Genomic DNA, 25,752 nt, shown 5'->3' on the forward strand with positions numbered 1-25,752 from the left:
ACGGAATTGAATGAGCAACTGTGTGATGTCTTCACGTTTACTAAACGGACACATAACGATAGGCACTGCTCTTATATAGATCTTCTATCCTTTTTCTGTCAACACCATGAGGAAGAAAAATATTCATCGATCGAAGTTTTCGTATGCCACCTCCTTCGAGTGGTCTTCACGGCCTGATCATGAGGTTTGGTTTTTCTTTTTTTTTTTCTTTCTTTTTTTACGTCCCTCGCTGGGACTTCACTTCTTGCGGATTCTTCTGCTGCCTTTCTTCTAATGCGTCTCTGACTTTGCTTCGATTAGTTTTAGTGGTAGTTCCAGTTTACATCACTCCGTATAGATTCTGCCAGATATATGGCTGTTTCCGATGACTTTTCGGCGGTCGTGCAACTCAGCAATACAGTTTCTTTCGATTTACTTATCCCCAATGCATAACACTTTTTCATCCTAAAGGCCTTATTCCAATATCTGCATCAAACATCGATCCTCTGCCAAGTCTTCCTAGAACTGTCTAACGTTGCGACTTCACTATATACAACAGTATCATCTTCGAACAGCCTTACAACGTTATCCGTCTCTAAACATTCATGGTGGTGTCTGATTGTACTATATCGTGTCTCCCTACGACTTTCGCGCAACGACGCTCTGAGCGTGTTTTTTAGGGAATTAACTGGTTTGAACCGGGGACCTGTTGCTGGTAAGGAGACGCCAGACCACACATGACATGTAGAATTGAGAAGAGTTCAGTGATACTAGCGATGATATAACCAAATACTAAATGATCTCAGCGTCAGCTCCACTGCACTCCCTGTAAAAGAATCTTAATACTAACTAAATTTAGTGGAAAGGCTTCAAGGCTTTCCTATTTTTAGTTAGCTGGTAAAATAACGTCGAAAAAGCAGTTAAGTTTACCATTGGGAATTTTATTCTACTCACAAAACATCGTTTATAAATTGCACTATTGATAAAAGGAAATTTTTTAATACAGGATGGTAAAAACCAACTGCGTTCAACAAAAATGTGAACGAATATTCCCTAAATGGGTTTCCAAGTTCTACAATCGATCGAAGGATGACCTATGCCATATCACATCTATAATCTAGGTTTAAATTAAGTTTCACAAAAGAGAAAACTATCAAAATGGTCTACAGTGACACTCAATTATCTTTAATTACTTATCTAACTTGTCGTAAATTACAGTGGCTGATGTAGCTTCTCAATAACTATATAAAAGAAAAATCATCGCGTTTCAGATCTGTTCTTCAAGTGGCAAATGTGAACACCATGAGTTTTAATTAACGATCACCATTAGTATTACGCAAAAAAGGGGTGTAACAGATGAGACTTCTGCAGTTCTGAGTGAAGCTTTATGCGCTCAAATATGCGGCATCGCGTGCGTTCATTACCTTGTCGGCGTTTAGGCAGCGTCAGGGCGGCAGCGGCCGGCGCAGCAGCCATCCAGCTCGCCGTCTCGGAACCAACTCTTCTCTAACTTCTCCTTACTACAATTTACCGAAGCTAGTTTAAAAAAAACTATCTGGCTGTGTTTTCATCTGACCAATCATGGTCTCAATGTTAACCTTAAGCTCCGCCTACAAAAATTCTGTCTATCCAATGAGAAACGTTATACTTTTCGTGGTGGGTCAATGTTTTTAAAGTTTGCAACGTAACAGAGGCGCTAAAAAGTCTCACGCTAAAACCTGCAGCTAGTGTGGTCCTTTTAGCGTTATTGTGAGATCTATACTGTTCTTCTGGAGGGCTCTATCTTTTAACATGGGCTGGAGGATTGTCCTAATGTAACAGACACTCGAAAAAGTCTCACGCTAAAACTTGCGGGTGGTAGTGGCCCTTTTTGTGTTATCGTAAGATCTATACTGCTTTTCTGGAGGGCTCTAGCTTTTAACATGGGCTGGGGGTGATCCTTGACGTACCTGAGACGCGAAAAAGCCTCACGCTAAAACGTGCGGGTTGTATAGTCGTACAGGTAGGCTCGCGGCGTGGGTGCCCAGCCCCTCCCTTATATAGCTTAACACGGTTCTGCTCTCGGCTTCTGTCCTCGTTTCTCCCCTCGGAACTGCGTCTGCCTCACGGTGGGAAGGTACGACATGCATTTAGGCATTCTTGTGTTAGTCTGTGGTATTCCATTTGCTCACTCGTTACTCGTATTACTTTGGTTAATTTAATGTCACGATTTATTCCGAGCTATGTGACATACTACTGGATTTGCTTATCATGTCAGGGTTTTCATGTAAGGTGCTGCATTTGCCTGACACCTTACACGTTAGAGAATTTATGTGTGTCATAAACAATAAAGACTTTATGATACTATCTTAGATCACTTCCGAAGTTACTGTTACTTCTGTCTGTTACGTCCAATTAATAATAACGTATTGTGTTCTGGAAGGAAGCCATGAGTCCATCTGTCTGGTAAGCTCGTAATTTATTCGCTAAACGATAGGGTGGAACTGTAACCCGGACACCGCTGTCTATTGCTTTCTGAGTCTATTGGACGAATAGCGGATGTTAGTTTACACAAGATCGTTTTTCGCGGAAGACACGTTGAATCCTACATGGTACTGTCAGTTTCCAGGATGATGTTGTATACAAACGGTAGATAGTTGTTGCGGAATACAGAAATACATACAGAGGACCAACGCGTGGTACAGGAATTGGCAGTTGACCCTCATCATAAACAAAGGTAAAGTAGTGGGCATAAAAAGGCAAAAAGATCCATTACTGTATGATTACACGACTGCTGAACGACACTGGAAACAGTCAGTTCCATTAAATATCGGTGAGTATGCGTACGGAGCGATTCAAAGTGAAATAACCACATAAAAATAGTCACAGGTAATGGAGTTGCCAGAATGAGACTCATTGGAAGAATCTTCAGGAGGTGTAGTCCACCTACGACGGAAGTAGGCTACAAAACTCTAGTTAGGTCGAAATTTGACTATTTCTCGCCGTCGGAGACCCTCACCAGACAAGGCTGATTGAGGAAATACAGAGGATCGAAATAAGAGCATACGTTTCGTTATAGTGTAGGACGTGTATATTTCTATTGTCAAACCACACTTTATGAAAGATGTTTATATTTTACTAATAGCATTGATACATTTTGTAATGGTAGCAGGGGTTACCTGCATCAGAAAGCACTGTTGGCGGGAGAGACCGCACTTTAGCGTTCGTACGAAGTCAGTATTAAGCGAGATGTGAAGCGAGTTGGTAGTAGGTCTGAAGCGAGAGGTTGAGAGGAGTAGTGTGCCTGCCAGCCACCAGCTATGATTTACAAGAGACTATAAACAGATGTACAGAGACATCAACTAACTATTATCATAAGAGGAACTAATATTATTGAATTATTTTCTTTGCGAAACTCAAGACTACTAAAGGTATGTTTGCGCAATGCTTGTTGTAAGATTATTGTAAAAAGTAAGTCCCATTTGAACGTTTGTAAAGTCATTTCATTACCAACAGTAAATATTTGAAGAGTTTTCAGAATATAATTAATTTTTGCCAGCAATGTTGCATTACTGATTATAATCCATCCCAAAAACAATCAATATAAAATTTTGCAAAAATTTTATTGTTGTCAAGAAAAAGTGTAACCATGAATTACGTAACTTCAGTCAAATTAATTAAATAATAACGTAAGCTTTGCTATTAAAGAATAACGTCAGCTTTGGTAATAAATGCAGCCAGTTATTATGACAGCCCACCAGCAGTTAATAGTGTATAGTGAAACAGAGTAAGTATATTCATATCGCAGTTCGATGTAGCAGTCAGATGGCGATCCAGTAACTGTCAAAAAAGATTAGGAACAGTTTTGGGTTATTGCAGATAACGACTGAGGGCCACGACGACGACACATTCTATGTTTCGTCGAAATAATCAGAAAATCCCTTTTAATAAGCATCAATTAAATTTGTATGCGAAGATTGAGAAAGACAATACATTTCAAAGGGAAGATTTCATTTGTTATTATTTAGCAAGAGATAGGAGGAGGAGGAGATTAGTGTTTAACGTCCCATCGACAACGAGGTCATTAGAGACGGAGCGCAAGCTCGGGTGAGAGAAGGAAATCGGCCGTGCCCTTTCAAAGGAACCATCCCGGCATTTGCCTGAAGCAATTTAGGGCAATCACGGAAAACATAAATCAAGATGGCCGGAGACGGGATTGAACAGCCGTCCTCCCGAATGCGAGTCCAGTTGCTAACCACTGCGCCACCTCGCTCGGTACAAGAGATAGAAATCCTACGGAAAGCTTTCATAGTTTATTGTAAAAGGGAAGGTTGCGTAACAAAAGAGACATAGAGAAGACGGTTATTGCGTAATAACAAAACAAGTATAGAGGAGACGGGATGGTTTCAATAGGTTCTGTTACTAACCGTGGCCAACTCCAAAATTGGTTCAAATGGCTCTGAGCACTATGGGACTTAACTTCTGAGGTCATCAGTCCCCTAGAACTTAGAACTACTTAAACCTAACTAGGCTAAGGACATCACACACATCCATGCCCTAGGCAGGATTCGAACCTGCGACCGCAGCGGCCGCGCGGTTCCAGACTGTAGCGCCTAGAACCGATCGGCCACCACGGCCGGCTTGGCCAACTCCAGTGGCAGTTCCCATACGACTGAAGCAACATATCACTTCTTGGTACTATATCCCCCAAAACTTTAGAGCTCATACAGAGACTTACCAATAATTGTTCTTTCCGCCTACCTTTCACGGCTGGAACAGGAATGGGCAAAGGTTACAGCGGTGGACGAAGTACCCTCCACCACACACCAGGCAGTATGAACCTATAGTAATGTGCACACGGTCGTTTACTGTCGCTGAAAACAGGATCGACCTGCGCATTTCGCCAATAACTCGGATCACACTGTTGCCCGAGCGACGTACGATCGATTTGCTGTAGAAGAGGAGAAAGGTTAGTGACAATAAAGAACATAGAGTAGTAGGTACCTGTCGCACGTCCTGCGTGCAGGTGGAGAGCAGAGAGAGCGTCTTGACGACCTCCTTGTTCTCCATGACGTGGCTGTAGAAGTTGCGCGCCTGCTGCGGGAAGGAGGGCCGCTCGTCGGAGGCGAGGCGGTACAGCTTGCGGCGGCGCGAGCGGGCGTCCTCGGGGCCGCGCGCAGCCTGCTCCAGGCGGGACACCACGTCAAGCACGGCCTGCGACGGCCGCCCGGCCAGCTTCCGCCAGCCGGACCTCTGCTCGCACACGGCAGCGGCGCGCGCGCGTCAGCACAGGACAGACCAGGAAGAGCAGCGGCCAAGCGCCGCCGTGCACCACGCCTCTGCACGCCCGCCCCCATCGCTAGTGCCGGAAAACTGTCAACTTAACGCCCACGCCATTTCTGCGGCCCGTTGCTTTATATCCCACGGAACACTGAGACTTGTCACTACGGAACCTGACGGCAACCAGGTAAATGATAATGATCGCACAAACTGTTGTATCCTCGGACCCAACCGACCAACCAACTCGCGAATGCGCGCCCTGATCGTGACATCTCTGGCCACAGTTCCTGTCTCGGCCTTCGGCGTCTCGGGGTGTTACCGCCGACGGAAGAGGTCGCGCCGTGGCTGAGCTCGGGTCCGCAACGCCCTCTGCCTTTTGCATATAAGGAGGAGCGCTGGCCCCGAGGCGGACAGTCTATTGTCGATTGTCTATTGCTAGCCTTTCGTGGAGTTTATAGCGGAGCCATTGCAGTGTGATATTTGCTATTGTATTCGACTGGGCTCGGTACACCGATTACTTTCGGATATTACTCGGACTTGTATTGCTGGTGCACGTTTCGTCAGAAATAAAGATATGTTATCTCTTCATTCTAGCTGGCGCTATTCTTGTCAGTAATTATTTTTCGGCCAACAGACATAGCTACATCCTGGTCACTACCCACGCTTTATACAATTTGTGGTGGCTGCCCCTAAAGTACCGACGATGACCTTGGGTTTGGGAGGCGTCACAAAAAAGGCTTCTCCCAGTTTTATAAACTACACCAGTGGGAATAGTGTTGACAGCATGCCCCCCCCCCCCCCCCCCAGCCCGCCCCTCGCAAGACAAAATCCTTTCGAGACAGAATGTATCTAATGCTTTGAGTAGAACTGTAACACTACCGTAGACTACCTTAGACTTTCACAAGTAAGCGCAAACTACAGCAGTTTTCCTAGAGGCTTTGATTAGTTAAGAAATGGTTCAAATGGCTCTGAGCACTATGAGACTCAACTGCTGAGGTCATAAGTCCCCTAGAACTTAGAACTACTTGAACCTAACTAACCTAAGGACATCACACACATCCATGCCCGAGGCAGGATTGGAACCTGCGACCGAAGCGGTCGCGCGGTTCCATACTGAAGCGCCTATAACCGCTCGGCCACACAGGCCGGCAGCAAACAAAAAGCAAGGAGAAGTCTTCGACTCACAATTCCTCTCTCACACATTCATTTATGTTACTTTTCCTGTTAGTGCTACCAACACTACCAGTCATCCTACTATTTACTACGGCATTTACTATGTCACTTATGTACTGTACCAAAACGACAGAACCGTAGTTTCGGCGGAGCGTAACTGTAGCTCTTAGTAATGACATTGCCATCGATGGTCCTTCAAGACCTAACGAAAAACAACAGACCTTTAGTTTGTAGAAAAATGACAGACTGAGGTGCAGCAGTACTCAGGTCACCGTTTGTCGATTTTTCACGGGCATCTGACGCAATGAGAAAATACAGGGCATTCATAAGTACGTATGGGGTTTCAGAAACGACTGTGCGAAAACTGCGAGATATATACAGAAAATGGACGCGTATCAGTGGATAGAGCATCCCTCCAAGTTTTTAACTGACATTACATGTGCTCAGTATGCGCACAGTTTGCGACGTGCCGAACATTGATACGTCACTGCTTCTGCTGATGCTGCCACCGCCACCTAGGAAAATCCAGCGACAGCAGCCCACTTTAGAAATCTGTCCACTTGGTAGTCTATCTATGGGCGTGAACTATCTCGATTAGGCAATATGGAGCGAGCGGATCAATTGTTGACATTAGAGTTGAGCTGTACCAAAATTACGGTTCGGGAGTTCTGGTACAGTATATAGATGACATAGTAAATGTTAGGATTACCGTTAATATTGGTAGCTCTGGTAGGGACAGAAACATAAATGAATGTATGAGAGAGAAGCTTGTATCTGTCGACTTCTGTTTGTTCTTTGTTTTCCATACAATTAGAACGGCACGTCGTTCAGTGTTAGTCAGCTCTGTTTTCTGTATTACAAAATATAAATTGCAGTTTCCCAATAATAAAAATTAGTTGGTCGCGTTTTCTGCGCTTTTATGTAACCAAAGAAAATACTTTTGTCGAAAGTACACTTTTCGTGAAGAAACATAAAAGTATCTGTGTTATTATTATTGTTTTTTTGTACTCGGCAGATGGATCTTCATTTTGATCAAAGGCCAAGTTTCCTATTACTATCAATTAGTGCGAAAGTTGTGAAAAATTAAACATGTCTTATAGAAGCTCGATGAAGTACTGAAGTAATGTTAGATATGTTTTTGTTATGCGTTCTTTTTAGTTTTACCTTTTTTAGAGGACATTATGTTTTATAGCGCTACTTCGTAAATATGTACTGCGTTTTCAATCTTTGCTACTACATCTCCCTGTTTCATGTTACAAATCAACAGATTTCGAATAAAACCTGAACTAAACAGTGATAGTTTGGATTTTGCGATAAATACTGTTTATTTTTAAATAACAGACAGGATGGAAACTATGTGGAATATAAACGTTCCGTAGGTTACACAGCCCTTTATATATTTTTTACTTAATTTCTAGGCGTTTCACCGCTTCCGGTTTCTGCTGGAATCTAATAAGACACCGGTAGCATATACAAACAAAGTGATCGAAATGAGCTAACGCGCCATAGATATGCAACACACCTAACACAGAGGTAACACGGTTATGATATTAACTCAGCAAGGCTACCGTCGTCTACGCTTACTTATGATAGTCTACAGTAGCCTACAGAAGTTTTACTACTCTAGTAGGGTCGCTTATGAGTTGATAATATGTTGATAACACAGTGACTCTTTGTCTATTATGCTGCATAACACTGTGTACTTCAGCATAACGAAACGGCGAGGGGTCTCGCGAATTATATCACTGACTGCAGCTACAAAGCTGGCAACCTACCGATAAAGAATTACGATTACCGCCGGCTGACCCCTATCCCCGACTCATTGAAACATCGGTCTCAAAGTTATATTCATCGAGACATAGCGACATCTATGCCAAATGATGAAATGCGTTAAACAAGTTACTTCCTCCCTCCCATCATGCAGCTACGCCACGTATGCCACATTAAGCACGTCAGATTGAAGGGCCAGGTGGAACAACGTTCGACTCTTATCAACCTGATCGTCAGGGTTAATCTAAAGAGCTGAACCCAGAACCATGCAAGACTCAGATTCTGAACAGATGCAGTAATTCTGTGATTACTTTGCACGTTGTGACTGTAATAATACTGACAAGTTTTTTAGTTTTCATTTCTTACTCTGGCCACTTCAAGGAAGGGCACTGTATGTTACATATTGCAGGAAGTTGATTGTCCGCGTAGAAAACATAGCACATCCGTAACACACGCAACAATAATATCGTAGCATTATATATAACATAATTTCCAGGCCCATTTCAACCAAAGTGTAATTTTGGATAAAAATTTAAAATTTTGAGAAAAATACTCTCGTCTGGGTCATATCTAAAATTGCTTTCCCTTTCGTATGGAGCGTTTATTAGTTCAGAGGCGTGGTGGACACGATTTTCAAGCTGTAATAGCATTCAGAATTACTTTTACGTTACACAACAGCAGTAAAAAAAGTCGTTAAATTCGTGCGCAATAAAACCACCCATATACTGTGTGATCAAAAGTATCCGGACATCCGACTGAAAATGACTTACAAGTTCGTCGCGCCCTGCATCGGTAAAGCTGGAATTCACTACGGTGCTGGACCACCCTTAGCCTTGATAACAGCATCCACTCTCGCAGGCAGATGTTCAATCATGTGCTGGAAGGTTTCTAGGGGAATGGGAGCCTATCCTTCACAGAGTGCTGCACTGAGGAAGGTATCGATGTCGGTCGGTGAAGCCTGGCACGAAGTTGGCGTTCGAAAACATCCGAAAGGTGTTCTATAGGATTCAGGTCAGGACTCTGTGCAGGCCAATCCATTACAGGGATGTAATTGTCGTGTAACCATTCCACCACACGCCATGCAGTACGAACAGGTGATCGATCGTGTTGAAAGATGCAGTCGCCATCTCCGAATTGCTATTCAATATTGGGAAAAAGAAGGTTCTTCAAACATCAATGTAGGCTAGTGCGGTGATAGTGCCACGCAAAACAACAAGGGGTGCAAGCCCCATCCAGGAAAATCACGACCACACCATAACACCACCGCCTCCGTATTTTACTGTTGGCACTACACACGCTGGCAGATGTTCCCCTGACATTCGCCATACCCACACCCTGCCATCGGATCGCCACGTTGTGTACCGTGATTCGTCACTCCACACAACGTTTTTCCACCGTTCAATCGTCGAATGTTTACGCTCCTTACACCAAGCGAGGTGTCGTTTGGCATTTACCAGCGTGATGTGTGGCTTATCAGCAGCCGCTCGACCATAAGATCCAAGTTTTCTCACTTCCTGCCTCACTATCATAGTACTTGCAGTAGATCCTGATGCAGTTTGAATTACTGTATGATGGTCTGGATAGCTGTCTGCTTATTGCACATTACGACCTTCTTCAACTGTCGGTGGTCTCTGTCAGTCAACAGACGAGGTCGGCCTGTACGCTTCTGTGCTGTACGTGTTCCTTCACATTTCCACTTCACTATCACAACAGTGGACCTAGGGATCTTTAGAAGTGTGGAAATCTCGCGTACGGACGTATGACACAAGTGACACCTAATGACCTGACCACGTTCGAAGTTCGTGAGTTCCGCGTAGCGCCCCATTCTGCTCTCTCAGAATTTCTAATGACTACTCAGGTCGCTGATATAGAGTACCTGACAGTAGGTGGCAGCACAATGCATCTAATATGAAAAACATATGTTTTTGGGGGTGTCCGTATACTTTTGATCACATAGTTAATGTAAACTTTTTGCAGTACTAATCGTTACTGACAAAGACATTTGCAATTAATACAGGGACGGTTTGTCTCTTACGTTACTTAGACTTATCATGCAGAAGAGCTTAGAGCAAGGTAATGTGAATTTCTGAGCCGTTTAGTATATATAATTATCCATAATATACAGCCTCAACATTTATTTGAAAGCGCAGATGAAAGCAGAAAATTCGTCCTATGTTTGGATCGTTATGTAAAAAGAAAGAACATTCGCATAGGATAAGTACAGTAAATGACTGTTAGTATTGAATAATGCACAAACAGTTTTTCTCAATTAGACAACATTGATTTTGGATTTGTTAATAGGCTGGAAGATTAAAAGAAATTTAAAAAGAAAGTATCTTGCATCGGAAGATTAAACGTGAACTATACATTATTTAGTGCCCTGAGAGAGGGCTGTTATATTTGCAAATTAGTAATTCGACACATAAAAGACCGTGTCAGCCTATATGGTCATGACTGGCCTCGATATGCTGTTGTATACTGTAAAGGTAATTCTGAGTAAAGCGAGAAAAAAGATAGCTTAAGACTGGAAAGACAGAAAATGTCTGAATATAGATGCACTTCAAGAACGGAATTATAAAAAATTCTCTCATTATTCAATAATAGTTTAATTTGAGAAAAAAATATCTTCAAATTCATGCTACTGAGCAGCCACACAATCATGCAGCTATATATTTAGCGGAGAGCAATAATTATTATTGAGAAAGGAAGTGCAACTGGCAAGCAGGATTGTGTCAGCTGTTGAAATATGGTCATAGGAGTAGTTCACCCGAGAATGCTGTTGGACATTCCCTAAGTAGCTCTGAGTAAAGCAAGAGAAAGATGATTTAAGACTCGAAAGACAGAAAACGTCAGGATACAGAAGAACCTGAAGAACGGAATTATCAAAAATTCTCTTAGTATTCAACAATGATTGCATCAGAGAAAGAAAAAAAATTAATGTATACTGTCAATCAGGCACGCCATCATGCAGCTAAGTATTTAGTACAGAGCAACTAGCAGCAGAAGAACAGGTATTTTCAAGCACTTTTACTAACGAAGGGAGGCAAGAACGAAGAAGGAAGCTACAGGTAACTTCGTTTTGTTCTGAATTTGTAGCCCCTGTTTCTGATTTTTTTAGTTATAGCAAATATGAAAGCTAGGTCTTGGTTGTTTAGTGTACGCTGTCCTCAAAGAATGATATGCGACTTTCATAGATGTTTCTGATCGTTGTACTCCTCTGATAGGGTGCAAGATTTCTTCTGTTTATACTGTGTCTGATGGCTGTCTGCTGTGAATAAGTATCATTTAACGATTTTTGCCTTGTGTAAAAATCGGAATCCTTCTTGTAATTATAGTTTTCCAAATTATAATTTATGTAAATAACACTAAGAAACATTCTGTCTGTTCTTTTTACACAGATGTGATATCTGCTAAGTGCTAGTAACAGGTTATCTGCTCTAAAAACAATTATAATCGAATTCATCTTTCTTCAGTGTTTCGTTGTGTTAATAATGAGGTCAAATTAAGAATTACAGAAGGCAGCGTTTCTTTACAAGTCAAGTGAATGATACTAATTATTTATTCGTCTAATAAAAATCGATAAAATTCAGACTTGTGTTCTATAGATTCAGTTAAAACCATGCCAATCACAGATACGCCTTAACATATGTCTGCAAAATAAGATCATTTCCAGGGTAGTATCCATCTGTGCAGACACATTAATAATTGTTTCTTACGTATGTAATTGTTTAAGGATTATTTGAAAATATGGGGTTGTAAAACTTCTCTCAAGCGAAACTCTAGAAGCAAAAGATGAACAGTAAAATGCATTTTCCGAGCAAAGAGCTGTATTTTAGAAATTGGTATAGCGAACATCAATGTTTTACTCCAAGGAGGGAGTAAACCACCATCTTGAGTTTTATTGAGGGCCAGAGATGTTTTTAATCTGAAAACAAAGCACTCCAGATGCGATTCTTAGATTTTCTGCGTCTAGTGAAAGCCATGAAATAGTGCGAATGTGTAGCAAATGTCTGCGAGTCGTGTAAATGAGGCGGAACGTCGGGACCAGCTCGGTATTCACCTAGCGGGATATGGAAAGCCGCCTAAAACAACATTCAGGCTGGCTGGGATACCGACCCTCGTCGTTAATCCGCCAGGCAGATACGAACCGGGGCCGGCACGCCTGCCTGAGTCTAGGAAGCAGCGCGTTAGTGCTCTCGGCCACTCTGGCACGTAGATGTGATTCTTAGATATTTCTTTGATAATATTTTAGAAGGACTCCACCACTTTACGATTGTTTACACACGCACGTCAAAACAAGAAGATTTCTTTGGGTTCTCAATACTTCTCCCTGACTGTGTCTATTGAAGCACTTACTAGATATGTTCACAGAATATTAGGCGGCGTTGTATGCGCTTTGAAGTAGATGATTTCTACATTTGGACTCTTCAGACACTTCAGTTTTATGTACCCAGGGGAAAAAAATGAGAAAAATGTCTGGGGCGCTCTCCTCTTACTTCAACAATGTGGGAAAGAGTATCTTCTGCTGGCTACCAGCGTACACTAAAATAAAGAAATGTGAGCAAAATGTGGCATTCTGTGGCAGTTGAGCTGGAAGGAGAAGTGGCTAGAGGTGCAAGACAACAAGCAGCAAATCGTGAAATCAACTATCCCTCCGTGGCGTTCCTCCTTCCGGTCATAGAAACAGGGTGCTTCAGTCACCCGTCACCGTATGGGACGTAAGCGGCAAATAATAATGCGGTAAGTCCAGCCATGAGCTAATATTTACGAGATAAATATCATTAGTGGGAAAAAGAAGATGATAAGTAATGATGCTTGTTTTGTCGTTTATGTGGTCATAGCGTCGGCAGTTGCTTTGTAGTTATTAAAGGTATATAAGCAATGTCTTTGCAACTACTGAAAATGCGTATTTATATCACCATACGAGTTAAATTTTACTGATATAAGACATTGATATTGGCATAATATTTCCCAGATTTCCGCTCACATCGGAAAATGTCACCTGCTTCCACATTCCCCAGAAATTCCTGATGTATTCATGTTGGTTAGGAGAACAGCACAGTTCTGGGCGTAAAATACAACAAAATATAGCACCACCAGTGAAAGTAAAGAAATCATTAGTGTAACTTCATTTCTTTGTATCCTATATCAATGAATGCTCCTCTCAACAACTCCACAGAGAGATCTTTCTACCGTATTTTTCAAAAATTAAATAGTACCGTGTGTATTATGTTCGCCTTTCCTTGGCGCGGGAAACAAGTGAAAGTCCGAAAAGGAAGAAAAGACGAGAGAAAGGAAGAAAAACTAGAAGGATGCATATCAAGAAGCATAAAAGAAGAACAAATAGCAGAATGTTTAGCAAAGAAAATTAGGACGAGAATGTAAAATGTGTTGTTAGAAGCAGAATAATGCGTAAACGCAAAAAAAAGAGGAAAAATGTTTCCGGGGGAGTGAAGAAAGCTTCTCTGCCTCACATAGAGATTAAGTTGATGACATAAAAATTTTCTTTCTATTATATTGGTATTTGTTGCACAATAACGGAAGTGAAATGTATCTTGAACTGTGTCGTAATTCTCTTTATGTAGCTTTCAAGGTAGTCTTGTTGTATTACGTCTCGTTGAAATGGATAGGAGAGAATATTTGTTGTTTTGGGCTGTATATAACCATTGGAACTTCATTCAAAGTTGGTGAGTGTACGTAAGTACTGTATTTCTTTATTTCCGACAGCGACCGTTCTTATTTTGAAGACAATTCACGTGAAAGTCTTCCTGAAAGTGTAATCACGGCGGTTAAAACAGTTGACGACATAGGCATACGAGAAGAAACAGTAAGGTACATTCCAGAAGGAAAGCTTTGTGGAAGATTGGTGCTGCAATTGTTGAATGCCAGCCAGAGGTAAATGAAAATCCAAATTTTTCAGCAGTGGTGAACCTCTGTAAGAAGAACCAAGCTCCTTTTCGTCTCTTGACTAGGAAAAATGTTCAAATGTGTGTGAATTCCTAAGAGACCAAACTGCTGAGGTCATCGGTCTCTAGACTTACTCATTACTTAAACTAACTTATGCTAATAACAACACACACACACACATGCCCGAGGGAGGACTCGAGCCTCCGGCGGAAGAGGCCACACAATTGTGACATGGCGCCTCTAACCGCGCGGCCACAACGCGCGGCTCTTTACTGGGACACTGGGACATTAGTTCACCAGAAACGAAACAGCATTAGTCGGAAGGCGATGGTCCCACGTCCATATCATCTTACGAAAAGAGTATGGCCTGTGATTTATGAGATGCAGATGGGATTCTTCTTATTGATTACGTTTCAGATGGCGAATTTTAAGAAGTCTTATAGACTCAGCAGATGAAAGAGAACCTACGAAGAGATCTTCAAAGCAAAGGAAAAAAACTCATCGTCAGTAGGATAATGTACCTGACCAGAAACGTTTCTGGTTGTTGTAAAACTGGCATATTTAACTATGAAACGGTGTAGCATTCACCCTACTCAGCAGATATGGCAACTTCTGACCAAGTCCCACCTCTAAAGAAATTTGTGACTGATAACAATGAAGAGCTTATAGCAACCATAAAATGGTATCTTCGAAATCATTCAGAACCGCATTTCAGGAAGAGAATATCCTCAGTGGAAAAATATTGGACAGATTGCATTTAAGTGAAAAGCGTCTACATAAAAAATACAGGTTTAAAGCAAAGAACACAGTCTTTCATTGCCAAGCCTACAAATTATCTTCATGCTACTATAAACAGATGTGATCATCTTTGCTTGGGAACATGCTAAGGAGTTTGCATATGTTATGGCAGCCTCTAACTCACTCGAAAGGTTTATGGATCATTACTGATCAGAAAGCAGCAAAGCCTGACAGCAGCAAAGTGTACGCTGTGCTGTGCTTCACCTGTTGGCTCTGTCCGCCAGTCCACTGGCCGACGCCCTTCGCGACGCTGGAGATGTTCTTGCCGGCCGTGGCGAGAGCGTCCTGAACGTCTTCCAGGCTGGGCCGTACCACCACCTTGGGGATCATCAGCGTTGCGTTCAGCAGGAAAACTGGCTTCTGCTCTGGTTGGCCTGCCGTCAAACCCACCAGCATTCTTTCTCGAATCCATCACAACACTAGTATGACAATGACGAATAGCTTATAGGCAGGTTATACTGGGGATGACTTCTGTTCTGAAAATGACTAGTCACAGAGTAATCCCAGCTACATGCTAGCGTACTAATGTTTCGATGGATTTACTCTGGACAGAGTAAACTATTCCACGCTAAATGCTACTAACGATATGTAAGTAGAGGATGACAAAGACAGAATACTTCGTTAACTTTTTACTCTAATTTGTAATTGTTTGATGTCTTTATTAAATCGGTTCGTAAAAATAACGAAAGTTAGACTAACCATTGTATTGTATTGTATTGTATGTTAACCGGGGGCCTAGAAACGACGGATAGGCTCCGTCCCCGCTGCAGCCTACTCATGTGTGAACATAATGCCACTTAATATTTCCGTGTATTTAATAAGTGCACTCTTATGAAAATATATCTATTGACAATGACTGCTGTCTGGTGATGTAAAAGAACCGAATCTTCTTTACGTACTGAAATATTCTAAAGTCTCTGCAAAGTCTTATTTTGTAAGTAGGCTGTTTAGGTTTTTTTCTTGGTAACACCGTCGCCACGTAGCGCTCTGTATGAAAATCACTGGCTGTGCCGTGTGCAGTCTGTGGCTGGTTTGCATTGTTGTCTGCCATTGTAGTGTTGGGCAGCGGCAGCTGGATGCTAACAGCGCGTAGCGTTGCGCAGTTGGAGGTGAGCCGCCAGCAGTGGTGGATGTGGGGAGAGAGATGGCGGAATCTTGAAATTTGTAAGAATGGATGTCATGAACTGATACATATATTATGACTATTAAGGTAAATACATTGTTCTCCATTAAAATTTTTCATTTGCTAACTATACCTATCAGTAAATAGTGCTTTCTGTAGTTTGAATCTTTTATTTAGCTGGCAGTAGTGGTGCTTGCTGTATTGAAGTAGTTCGAGTAACCAAGATTTTTGTGAGGTAAGTGATATGTGAAACGTATAGCTTAATGTTAGTCAGGGCCATTCTTTTGTAGGGATTTTTGAAAGTTAGATTGCGTTGCGCTAAAAATATTGTGTGTCAGTTTAAGCACAATCATGTATAATTATTCTAAGGGGACGTTTCATATGGCGACCCTGCCAGTGGTTAGGGACTCTGGTTTGTGAAAAAGGATGTTGGAAACCGAGAATCGTACTTTAAGAGTTGTGAAATGTGTGTATATGCGTGAATGTATCACTATGCTGGCGAAAATTTTTTGGACACTATTATATTTAAAGGATTTTGTTTCTACAGATTTGTAACGCAAATTCTTGACCTGTGAAATATTTTTATATGAGACAGTCACTGTAGCAGAAACTGCTGTAAATATTTCGGTAAGAAAGTTAAGTGACCACCTGCACATAATGCGTCGTAGACACCCAGCTGCGTGACAGACGCCTTGAAAAAAGCCATTAGTGTGTGCCTGTCAGATGCACAGGTGGAGAGAAAAAAAAGAGAGGCCATTATCCTCGCTATTGACCTTCCTTTGTAGAAAGCATCGTAAATAAGACACCCTCAAACTTGAAAACATGATTACACTGTAGAGTTCTTAATTTATGATATTTACTGAAATGAAATGATGAGAAACGTTTCATGTCTATTGTCTTGCTAGACGGAAGATTGTTTACTGCATTATGAAATGCCTTATGGCTAGCGAATGACGTTTCACGCCTTGCTTTGCCTATTTTGTTTAATATCTAGTTTCTAGCTGCACTGCAGCACTGGTTAAAATAAAATTTTATAGATGTACTAATGTAAATATTTTCTGTCTACAGATTCAGTATATAATAATAATGTGATATATACTTCCAGTAAATGATGGAGCACAAAAAGACATTTCCCTTCACAGGAACTGCATACATAATTTTCTTTTCAAGTTCTTGGTAATTTCTTCCATAGAATAAGTTTTTTGTGGTGCACCACTTTAATTATATAGACATTAAGATGTGAACAGACGTTTCCCTTATCTGCATTGTTGTTTTTACTGTAATATTTTTTCTGCTTGTGCTATGTCATGTTTGGATATAAGTTATTGCATTTGCTGCTGCTGTTTGCCAGGCATTGTGCTACTGAATTTGACTTTGTATTACTCTGTTAAGCCAGTTTTACCACGGATTTATTTTTTCTTGTTTGCTGTGCATTGCTTTATATTAGTTGTAATATTGCTGCTTGCTTTGCTTACTAGCATTTTTTTGTCATTGCTGTTTGTATTAATTGATTTGTGCTGCTGCATTGCCTCGTCCCTTAGTTTAGCATCTGAGCTCAGTAGGTTTAAGTTAGCTTAAGAGGGGGTAGACTATATAAGAAAGTATCTATGATGAATTGGAAGAAAAGCATTGAGAAGCTACAAGAAAATGGTTTGGCCAAAAAAGTAGTGTACAGTGGAGAATAACTATTTTTGAAAGAGGGTGTGAACAGAATACAGAAAGCATGCTTGGATAGGATTTTTTTTTTGGCTGGAGCAAATGTTGAAGAAAGAGGGACGATCTATGGAATGAAGTTTTGGGTTGGACTGCAGTACCAAATGTTACCCTGAAAACAAACCCTGTCCTTTCCTTTTGTGTTATCCCACTATGTATTTGTGTACCCTTGTGTATTTGTTTCCTTCCTGTCTCTTTGTACTGTTTCATAGAATTTTTTCTCTTCTAATACTAAGCTACATTCACTACGATGAGGAATACTGTTATCGTCAAACATAATTTGCATTAATAATATGTTATTTACTTCGTAAAGGTGTTTACACATTATTTATTCTGTTTTGTTCTTATGCTCATGTGTGAAGTTTATGTTTCAAAAGTTATTCTGATCTTTTATGTATGTACTTATGTCAAAATTTCTGTAACACTGATGTATATGTTATTTCGATTCTTTTGTAAAGCCCGTATTACTGCAAATGTAATCTGTACTATTATGTTCTTTAATGATATATTTTGTACCTTTGTTATTGTATTCTTATGTTATAAAAGTCTAATTGACACCAGTTCATCAGATTAAGTAACTTGTAAGTTATCATTTCACTGCACACGTTTCTGTTTGTCATACATAGTATATGGACAATATGTGAGAAGTAGGGACTGTTAGTGTTTGCACATGTGTTGATAATTCAGCAAGGGACTGGTTAACAGCATTGCTGGTTCTAAGGACAATTCAGAAAACTTTGTGACTGCACAAGTGGTGGTTCATGGACTTGCTATACTGTCCACAAGACTCTTCAATGGTGATAGTGCACTTGCATAGTCGCAACGGATGGCTGCTACCCATCTCTACAATGACTGAAGTGGGTCTACACATTTGATGACTCACCAATACCATTATTTCTACAAGGACTGCAGTGGGTCTGCACCTCTGGTGGCCCACCAATACCGTAATCTCTACCAGGACTACAATGGGTCTACTCTGTGTTGACCTACCTTTCAATATTCTTCAAAACTTCGGCTGACTCTGCTGTGGGTTTGCTCTGTTGTTGCCCATTACCTGTCTGCATGTCAAGAGTCAGCACTGTCTTTCTGTTGGAAAGACAACACTACTTCTTCAAGACTGCATGGAAATCCACTACTTCTGTGTGCATTCTTTTTTACTGCTCAGACTTTGCGAAAAACACTGCAATTTTACTGTGATGAAAGATCAGGACTGTCTTTATGGACTGTGAGAAAATTTTTGCTTTTGACCAACATTGTATCAATAAGTGTGTGCATTTGATATCTTTGTTTTTGTAATTATGATAATTTTTTCAAAATTGTATTGGCCACTGCCCAAAACAATTTGTAATATTTTTTGTGGGGAGCATGGGGTTTATGTAAGTAGGATGTTTAGGTTTTTTTATTGGTAACGCCACGTAGCGCTCTGTATGAAGATCACTGGCTGTGCTGTGTGGAGTCTGTGGCTAGTTTGCATTGTTGTCTGCCATTGTAGTGTTGGGCAGCTGGATGTTAACAGTGCACAGCGTTGCGCAGTTGGAGATGAACCGCCAGCAGTGGTGGATGTGGGGAGAGAGATGGCGGAGTTTTGAAATTTGTAAGACTGGATGTCATGAACTGCTATATATATTATGATTTTTGAACACTATTGAGATAAATACATTGTTCGTTCTCTATCAAAATCTTTCATTTGCTAACTATGCTGATCAGTATTTAGTGCCTTCAGTAGTCTGAATCTTTGATTTAGCTGGCAGTAGTGGCACTCGCTGTATTGCAGTAGCTTGAGTAACGAAGATTTTTGTGAGGTAAGTAATTTGTGAAACGTATAGGTTAATGTTAGTCAGGGCCATTCTTTTGTAGGGTTTTTGAAAGTCAGATTGCGTTGCGTTGCGCTTGAAAACTTTTAACAAAATTATATGCATTGTTCAAACTCGTGCCTATGGTAAAGAGACTACAACAAGAACAGAACAAACTGTGATTTTTAGTTGAATGTGCCATCCAAGTTCTAAAAACATTCTTACGCTGTGTCTGATATAGAAGGAGTCAGGCATTAACTGTTACTTAAAGCTTTTTTTTTAAATTGTATGTTAAGCAATAACGAATGAGCAATGTTTGTTTTTAAATTTTTTTACCCTTAATATTTTGATGATTCAGCTGTTGGATTTCCAAGACAGTCAAAGCTCACTGGCAGATAGCAGAAAAGAAAATATTACTACTACTTTCATTGGGTTCTTCTTGATTTACTCTTTCTTCAAGTGATGCACTGTCTCCTTTTGCATGACAGTTATGTGCACGATTTTCTAAGTTTTCTTTAAGTCCTTCAGTTTTATCAAGAACCCCCTCCTTAATAAGTTCCTAGTTTTTGTTAGTCTCGTAAATTTTTTGATCAACTACAAATGCACTCTTGAACTATAATATTTTTGCACCTCTTTCATGTCCTTTGGGTCGAGTGTTTCTCTGATGTAAGCTTAACAAATTTCATCATTGAACCAGTCAACAAATGGCCCTTCATAAACCAGACCGCAATTTACTTGTTTATTTATTTATTTACTTATTTTGTGCTCCACTTGGGCAACGTCGCTGTGTATGTTTTCTAAACCTAATTTCTCCATAAATTAATAGAATCATTATTTTTACTTTTAATCAGTAAAAACTCTCTACGTAAAAACATATACATATCAGAACTAATAACACCTGAAATTGTTACATGCAACATATAGTATGGCTAGTACCGTACGGCTTTAGCATGCTAGCTCGTGTCTCCAGAGGATTAATGGGCCCTTCCTAGAACTTTTATGGGCGCAAATTTTACAGGGCGAAAAATTTATAGTGCTGAGAGTACACGGGAGATCAGTGGGCCCTTTCTCGATCTTTTCTGGGCGGAAATTTCACAGGGAGGAGTATACACGACACCCTTTTTACCCTCTCTCTGACCTTGACAAACGAAATCCTGATTTGGAATTGTAGTCGCTTAAAATGAATGAGTAAATTCTTAGGATTATTGGCATGCGGGGTTTGAGAGACACCTTTCCAGCTCTTGGATCTGTGAAGATAGTAACTTTAGTGACGGTATTTAACATAATTTTAATCTGTGAATGGGCAGAATTACAAAGTTTCATACTAATGAGATTCCGTAGTAGTATTATAATCATACGCCAATAAGTCGTAAATATGTATTCTCTGTTTCCTGTAAAACCGATGGCGAGGAAGAAAACAAAACAGTAAATTGTTGTATATACCATTTTTGTATGAAAATATGTATACAAGGAGAAACAATATAGATGGGATAAGCAATTTGTCGAATGTTTTAGATGCGCTCGTATCATAGTTGAAGTTGACTACGAATAAGGAATAAAAACCGCATATTTACACAGTACAGCTCTGCATTTTATATTTCGCAGTCGGTTTTAATCGGCGAAGAACTTTTTTAAATTTCTGCTAACAATATTTCCCTTTTATATTAAATATATATTTGTATATTACATACATTTAAAAAATGTACAGCCGTTTTCTGTCCGAATGTTAATTGGAGTATGAGGTGCATTCAAGTTCTAAGGCAACCGATTTTTTTTCTCCGGACTTGAATGAGATAGAAACATGTGCATTGTTTTAAAATGAGGCCGCGTTCATTGTCAATATGTCCCAGAGATGGCAGCACCGTACGGCAGATGGATTTTTACCGCCAGCGGCGAGAATGAGAACTGTTTTAAAAACTTAAAATGGCGACGTTTTCCTTACTTGAACAGCGGGCAATCATTCGTTTTCTGAATTTGCGTGGTGTGAAACCAATTGAAATTCATCGACAGTTGAAGGAGACATGGATGTGTCGAAAGTGCGTTCGTGGGTGCGACAGTTTAATGAAGGCAGGACATCGTGTGGCAACAAACTGAAACAACCTCGGGCTCATAGAAGCCGGTCTGACGACATGATCGAGAAAGTGGAGAGAATTGTTTTGGGGGATGGCCGAATGACTGTTGAACAGATCGCCTCCAGAGATGGCATTTCTATGTGTTCTGTGCACACAATCCTGCATGACGACCTGAAAATGTGAAAAGTGTCATCCAGGTGAGTACCACGAATGCTGATAGACGACCACATGGCTACCCGTGTGGCATGTTGCCAAGCAATGATGACGCCCAACGACAGCATGAATGGGACTTTCTTTTCGTCGTTTGTGACAATGTATGAGACGTGGATGCCATTCTTCAATCCAGAAACAAAGCGCCAGTCAGCTCAATGGAAGCACACAGATTCACCGCCACCAAAAAAATTTCGGGTAACCGCCAGTGCTGAAAAAATGATGGTGTCCATGTTCTGGGACAGCGAGGGCGTAATCCTTACCCATTGCGTTCGAAAGGGCACTACGGTAACAAGTGCATCCTACGAAAATGTTTTGAAGAACAAATTCCTTCCTGCACTGCAACAAAAACGTCCGGGAAGGGCTGCGCGTGTGCTGTTTCACCAAGACAACGCACCCGCACATCGAGCTAACGTTACGCAACAGTTTCTTCGCGATAACAACTTTGAAGTGATTCCTCATGCTCCCTACTCACCTGACCTGGCTCCTAGTGACTTTTGGCGTTTTCCAACAATGAAAGACACTCTCCGTGGCCGCACATTCACCAGCCGTGCTGCTATTGCCTCAGCGAATTTCCAGTGGTCAAAACAGACTCCTAAAGTAGCCTTCGCCGCTGCCATGGAATCATGGCGTCAGCGTTGTGAAAAATGTGTACGACTGCAGGGCGATTACGTCGAGAAGTAACGCCAGTTTCATCGATTTCGGGTGAGTAGTTAATTAGAAAAAATATTAGAGGCCTTAGAACTTGAATGCACCTCGTATTGTATAAGAATTTGAAGTTAATTGGTCAAGAACGTTTCGAGATTATTAGTAAGAATGTTTCTCCTTTATATATTACATACGTATTTAAGTGTTATACATATTAAAAATATATAGCCTACGGCCTTCGAAATGTTCATTACAGTATCGTGTAAAAATTTGACTTAAGTTGCTCAAGAACTTTTCGAAATTTTTTGTAAGACCGTTTGCCCTTGATATATTACATAGATATTTATGTACTAAAGAGCTAAGTTCCGAACGAACAAGCCTCTGAACGCCCAACGCAACCATTCGACCGCAGTGTCACATTCATCGACCGCAGTGTCACCTTCAGCCTATAGGCGTCATTAGAGGCGAAAATGGAGGCACATGTGTTCGCACCGGAAGCCGCTACTTCTGAGTCAAATAGCTCCTCAATTGGCGTCACAAGGGCTGAGTGCACTTTGCTTGCCAGCAGCGCTCGGCAGATTCCATCCAAGTGCTAGTCAATTTATGTACTGTACGTACTGAATACACGTAGCCTAAGTCCGTCTGAAAGTTCATTTAAGTATCGTGCAGAAATGTGAAGCAGGTCGGTCAAGAACTTTTCGAGGTTTTTCGTAACAACGTTAAACAAAGTATCTCACCACCCTCCTCGTACTATTTCAATATTTTTCTCCAGTTTTTCATCCCGTTTCATGTACACTGTTTTCTTTCTTTTACCTTCCATACTCAGCTCTGTTCTCATTAAGCGCACGCTGAATCTACTGCTTCTGTTTTAATGCAAGTAAGTACATGACTAATTTTAGGATTTGGTTTGGAAAGCATATTTTTTTAATTTTGTTACGCCAGTCCTCTACGGAGTTAGTTGTTCGATGGAGCCATTGTACAAGCTCCAAAGGCTGATAGGGTTTTCTTCATTTTCCAAGCATCTCTCTACAAAAGAGTCGAAAAAGTCAGAAAGCCTAGGAACATCTGGTGCCTGTGAATGTATCTCCAGCCAGCCATCACATACATCTTCAGGACGTAGAAACGCCAGCGCAACACACATGCGAATTTGTTGTCTCACTTCTTCATTTTCTTTATATTCGTGACTGAGTCCAAAACTCTGTACTTTCCTCCAGAGAGACTTTTTCATGTTGAAATAGCATCCATGCACAGAGGAAGTTGGTAACATATGTATAATTTCAGAAATCGCTGCTGACTCAAAGTCTACAGCCACACTTGCAGGGTTCCATTCTGGAATATTTTCCAGCACATTTCAGAAAAGTCGGATGTATGTCCCGTTCCTTTTATTTGGTAATAATGAAAATGCAACTGGGTTGATATTAGTCTCATTTTTATTACTTCTAAAATCTGCATGAATTATACAGGGTGTTTCAAAAATGACCGGTATATTTGAAACGGCAATAAAAACTAAACGAGCAGCGATAGAAATACACCGTTTGTTGCAATATGCTTGGGACAACAGTACATTTTCAGGCAGACAAACTTTCGAAATTACAGTAGTTACAATTGTCAACAACAGATGGCGCTGCGATCTGGAAAACTCTATAGTACGATATTTCCCACATATCCACCATGCATAGCAATAATATGGCGTAGTCTCTGAATGAAATTACCCGTAACCTTTGACAACATGTCTGGCGGAATGGCTTCAAATGCAGATGAGATGTACTGCTTCAGCTGTTCAATTGTTTCTGGATTCTGGCAGTACACCTGGTCTTTCAAGTGTCCCCACAGAAAGAAGTCACAGGGGTTCATGTCTGGCGAATATGGAGGCCAATCCACGCCACCTCCTGTATGTTTCGGATAGCACAAAGCAATCACACTATCATCGAAATATTCATTCAGGAAATTAAAGACGTCGGCCATGCGATGTGGCCGGGCACCATCTTGCATAAAGCACGAGGTGTTCACAGTGGCGTCTAAGGCAGTTTGTACCGCCACAAATTCACGAAGAATGTCCAGATAGCGTGATGCAGTAATCGTTTCGGATCTGAAAAATGGGCCAATGATTCCTTTGGAAGAAATAGCGGCCCAGACCAGTACTTTTTGAGGATGCAGGGACGATGGGACTGCAACAAAGGGCTCTTCGCCAGTTCTGTTTCTTGACGAAGCCGTCCAGGTAAAAATAAGCTTCGTCAGTAAACCAAATGCTGCCCACATGCATATCACTTTCATCAATCCTGTGCACTATATCGTTAGCGAATGTCTCTCGTCCAGCAATGGTAGCGGCGCTGAGGGGTTGCCGCGTTTGAATTTTGTATGGATAGAGGTGTAAACTCTGGCGCATGAGACGATACGTGGACGTTGGCGTCATTTGGACCGCAGCTGCAACACGGCGAACGAAAACCAGAGGCCGCTGTTGGATCACCTGCTGCACTAGCTGCGCGTTGCCCTCTGTGGTTGCCGTACGCGGTCGCCCTACCTTTCCAGCACGTTCATCCATCACGTTCCCAGTCCGTTGAAATTTTTGAAACAGATCCTTTATTGTATCGCTTTTCGGTCCTTTGGTTACATTAAACCTCCGTTGAAAACTTCGTCTTGTTGCAACAACACTGTGTTCTAGGTGGTGGAATTCCAACACCAGAAAAATCCTCTGTTCTAAGTAATAAACCATGTTGTCCACAGCACACTTGCACATTGTGAACAGAACACGCTTACAGCAGAAAGAATGGCGCACCCACAGACTGCGTTGTCTTCTATATCTTTCACATCACTTGCAGCGCCATCTCTTGTTGAAAATTGTAACTACTGTAATTTCGAAAGTTTGTCCGCCTGAAAATGTACTATTGTCCCAAGTATATTGCAACAAACGGTGTATTTCTATCGCTGCTCGTTTAGTTTTTATTGCCGTTTCAAATATACCGCTCATTTTTGAAACACCCTGTATATATCTGTGAAAACTGATTGCTACAGCACTTAAACGTACCATTCATAAAAAAGGTCTCATTTGCTTCTTAAAGCCTCTCTCCCTGCTCTTCCACAAAAAACTATTATACTGTCTCCTGATTTACTGTCGCTTAACAGGAAACTGCTGCCGTAATTCATAGTCAATATACGAAGCCCACACCTACTACAGTAGTACAAGTTTATATGCCAACTAGCTCTGCAGATGATGAAGAAATTGAAGAAATGTACGATGAAATAAAAGAAATTATTCAGATAGTGAAGGGAGACGAAAATTTAATAGTAATGGTTGACTGGAATTCGA

The 25,752-nt window shown here is 41.1% G+C and overlaps 1 protein-coding gene across 1 annotated transcript in view; it reads right to left on the reverse strand.

Moving 5' to 3' along the window:
- Positions 1-25,752, reverse strand: part of LOC126298335 (dynein axonemal heavy chain 5) — a gene marked incomplete at its 5' end in the record, with an annotated part of 791,472 nt that overhangs the window by 525,530 nt on the left and 240,190 nt on the right. The window contains 2 exons of the mRNA XM_049989632.1: positions 4,963-5,211; positions 15,091-15,251. Of these exons, the coding sequence (XP_049845589.1) occupies positions 4,963-5,211; positions 15,091-15,251 (410 nt within the window). The remainder of the gene's footprint in view (positions 1-4,962; positions 5,212-15,090; positions 15,252-25,752) is intronic.

This window comes from Schistocerca gregaria, chromosome X (genome assembly GCF_023897955.1).
Source record: "Schistocerca gregaria isolate iqSchGreg1 chromosome X, iqSchGreg1.2, whole genome shotgun sequence".
NCBI lineage: Eukaryota > Metazoa > Arthropoda > Insecta > Orthoptera > Acrididae > Schistocerca > Schistocerca gregaria.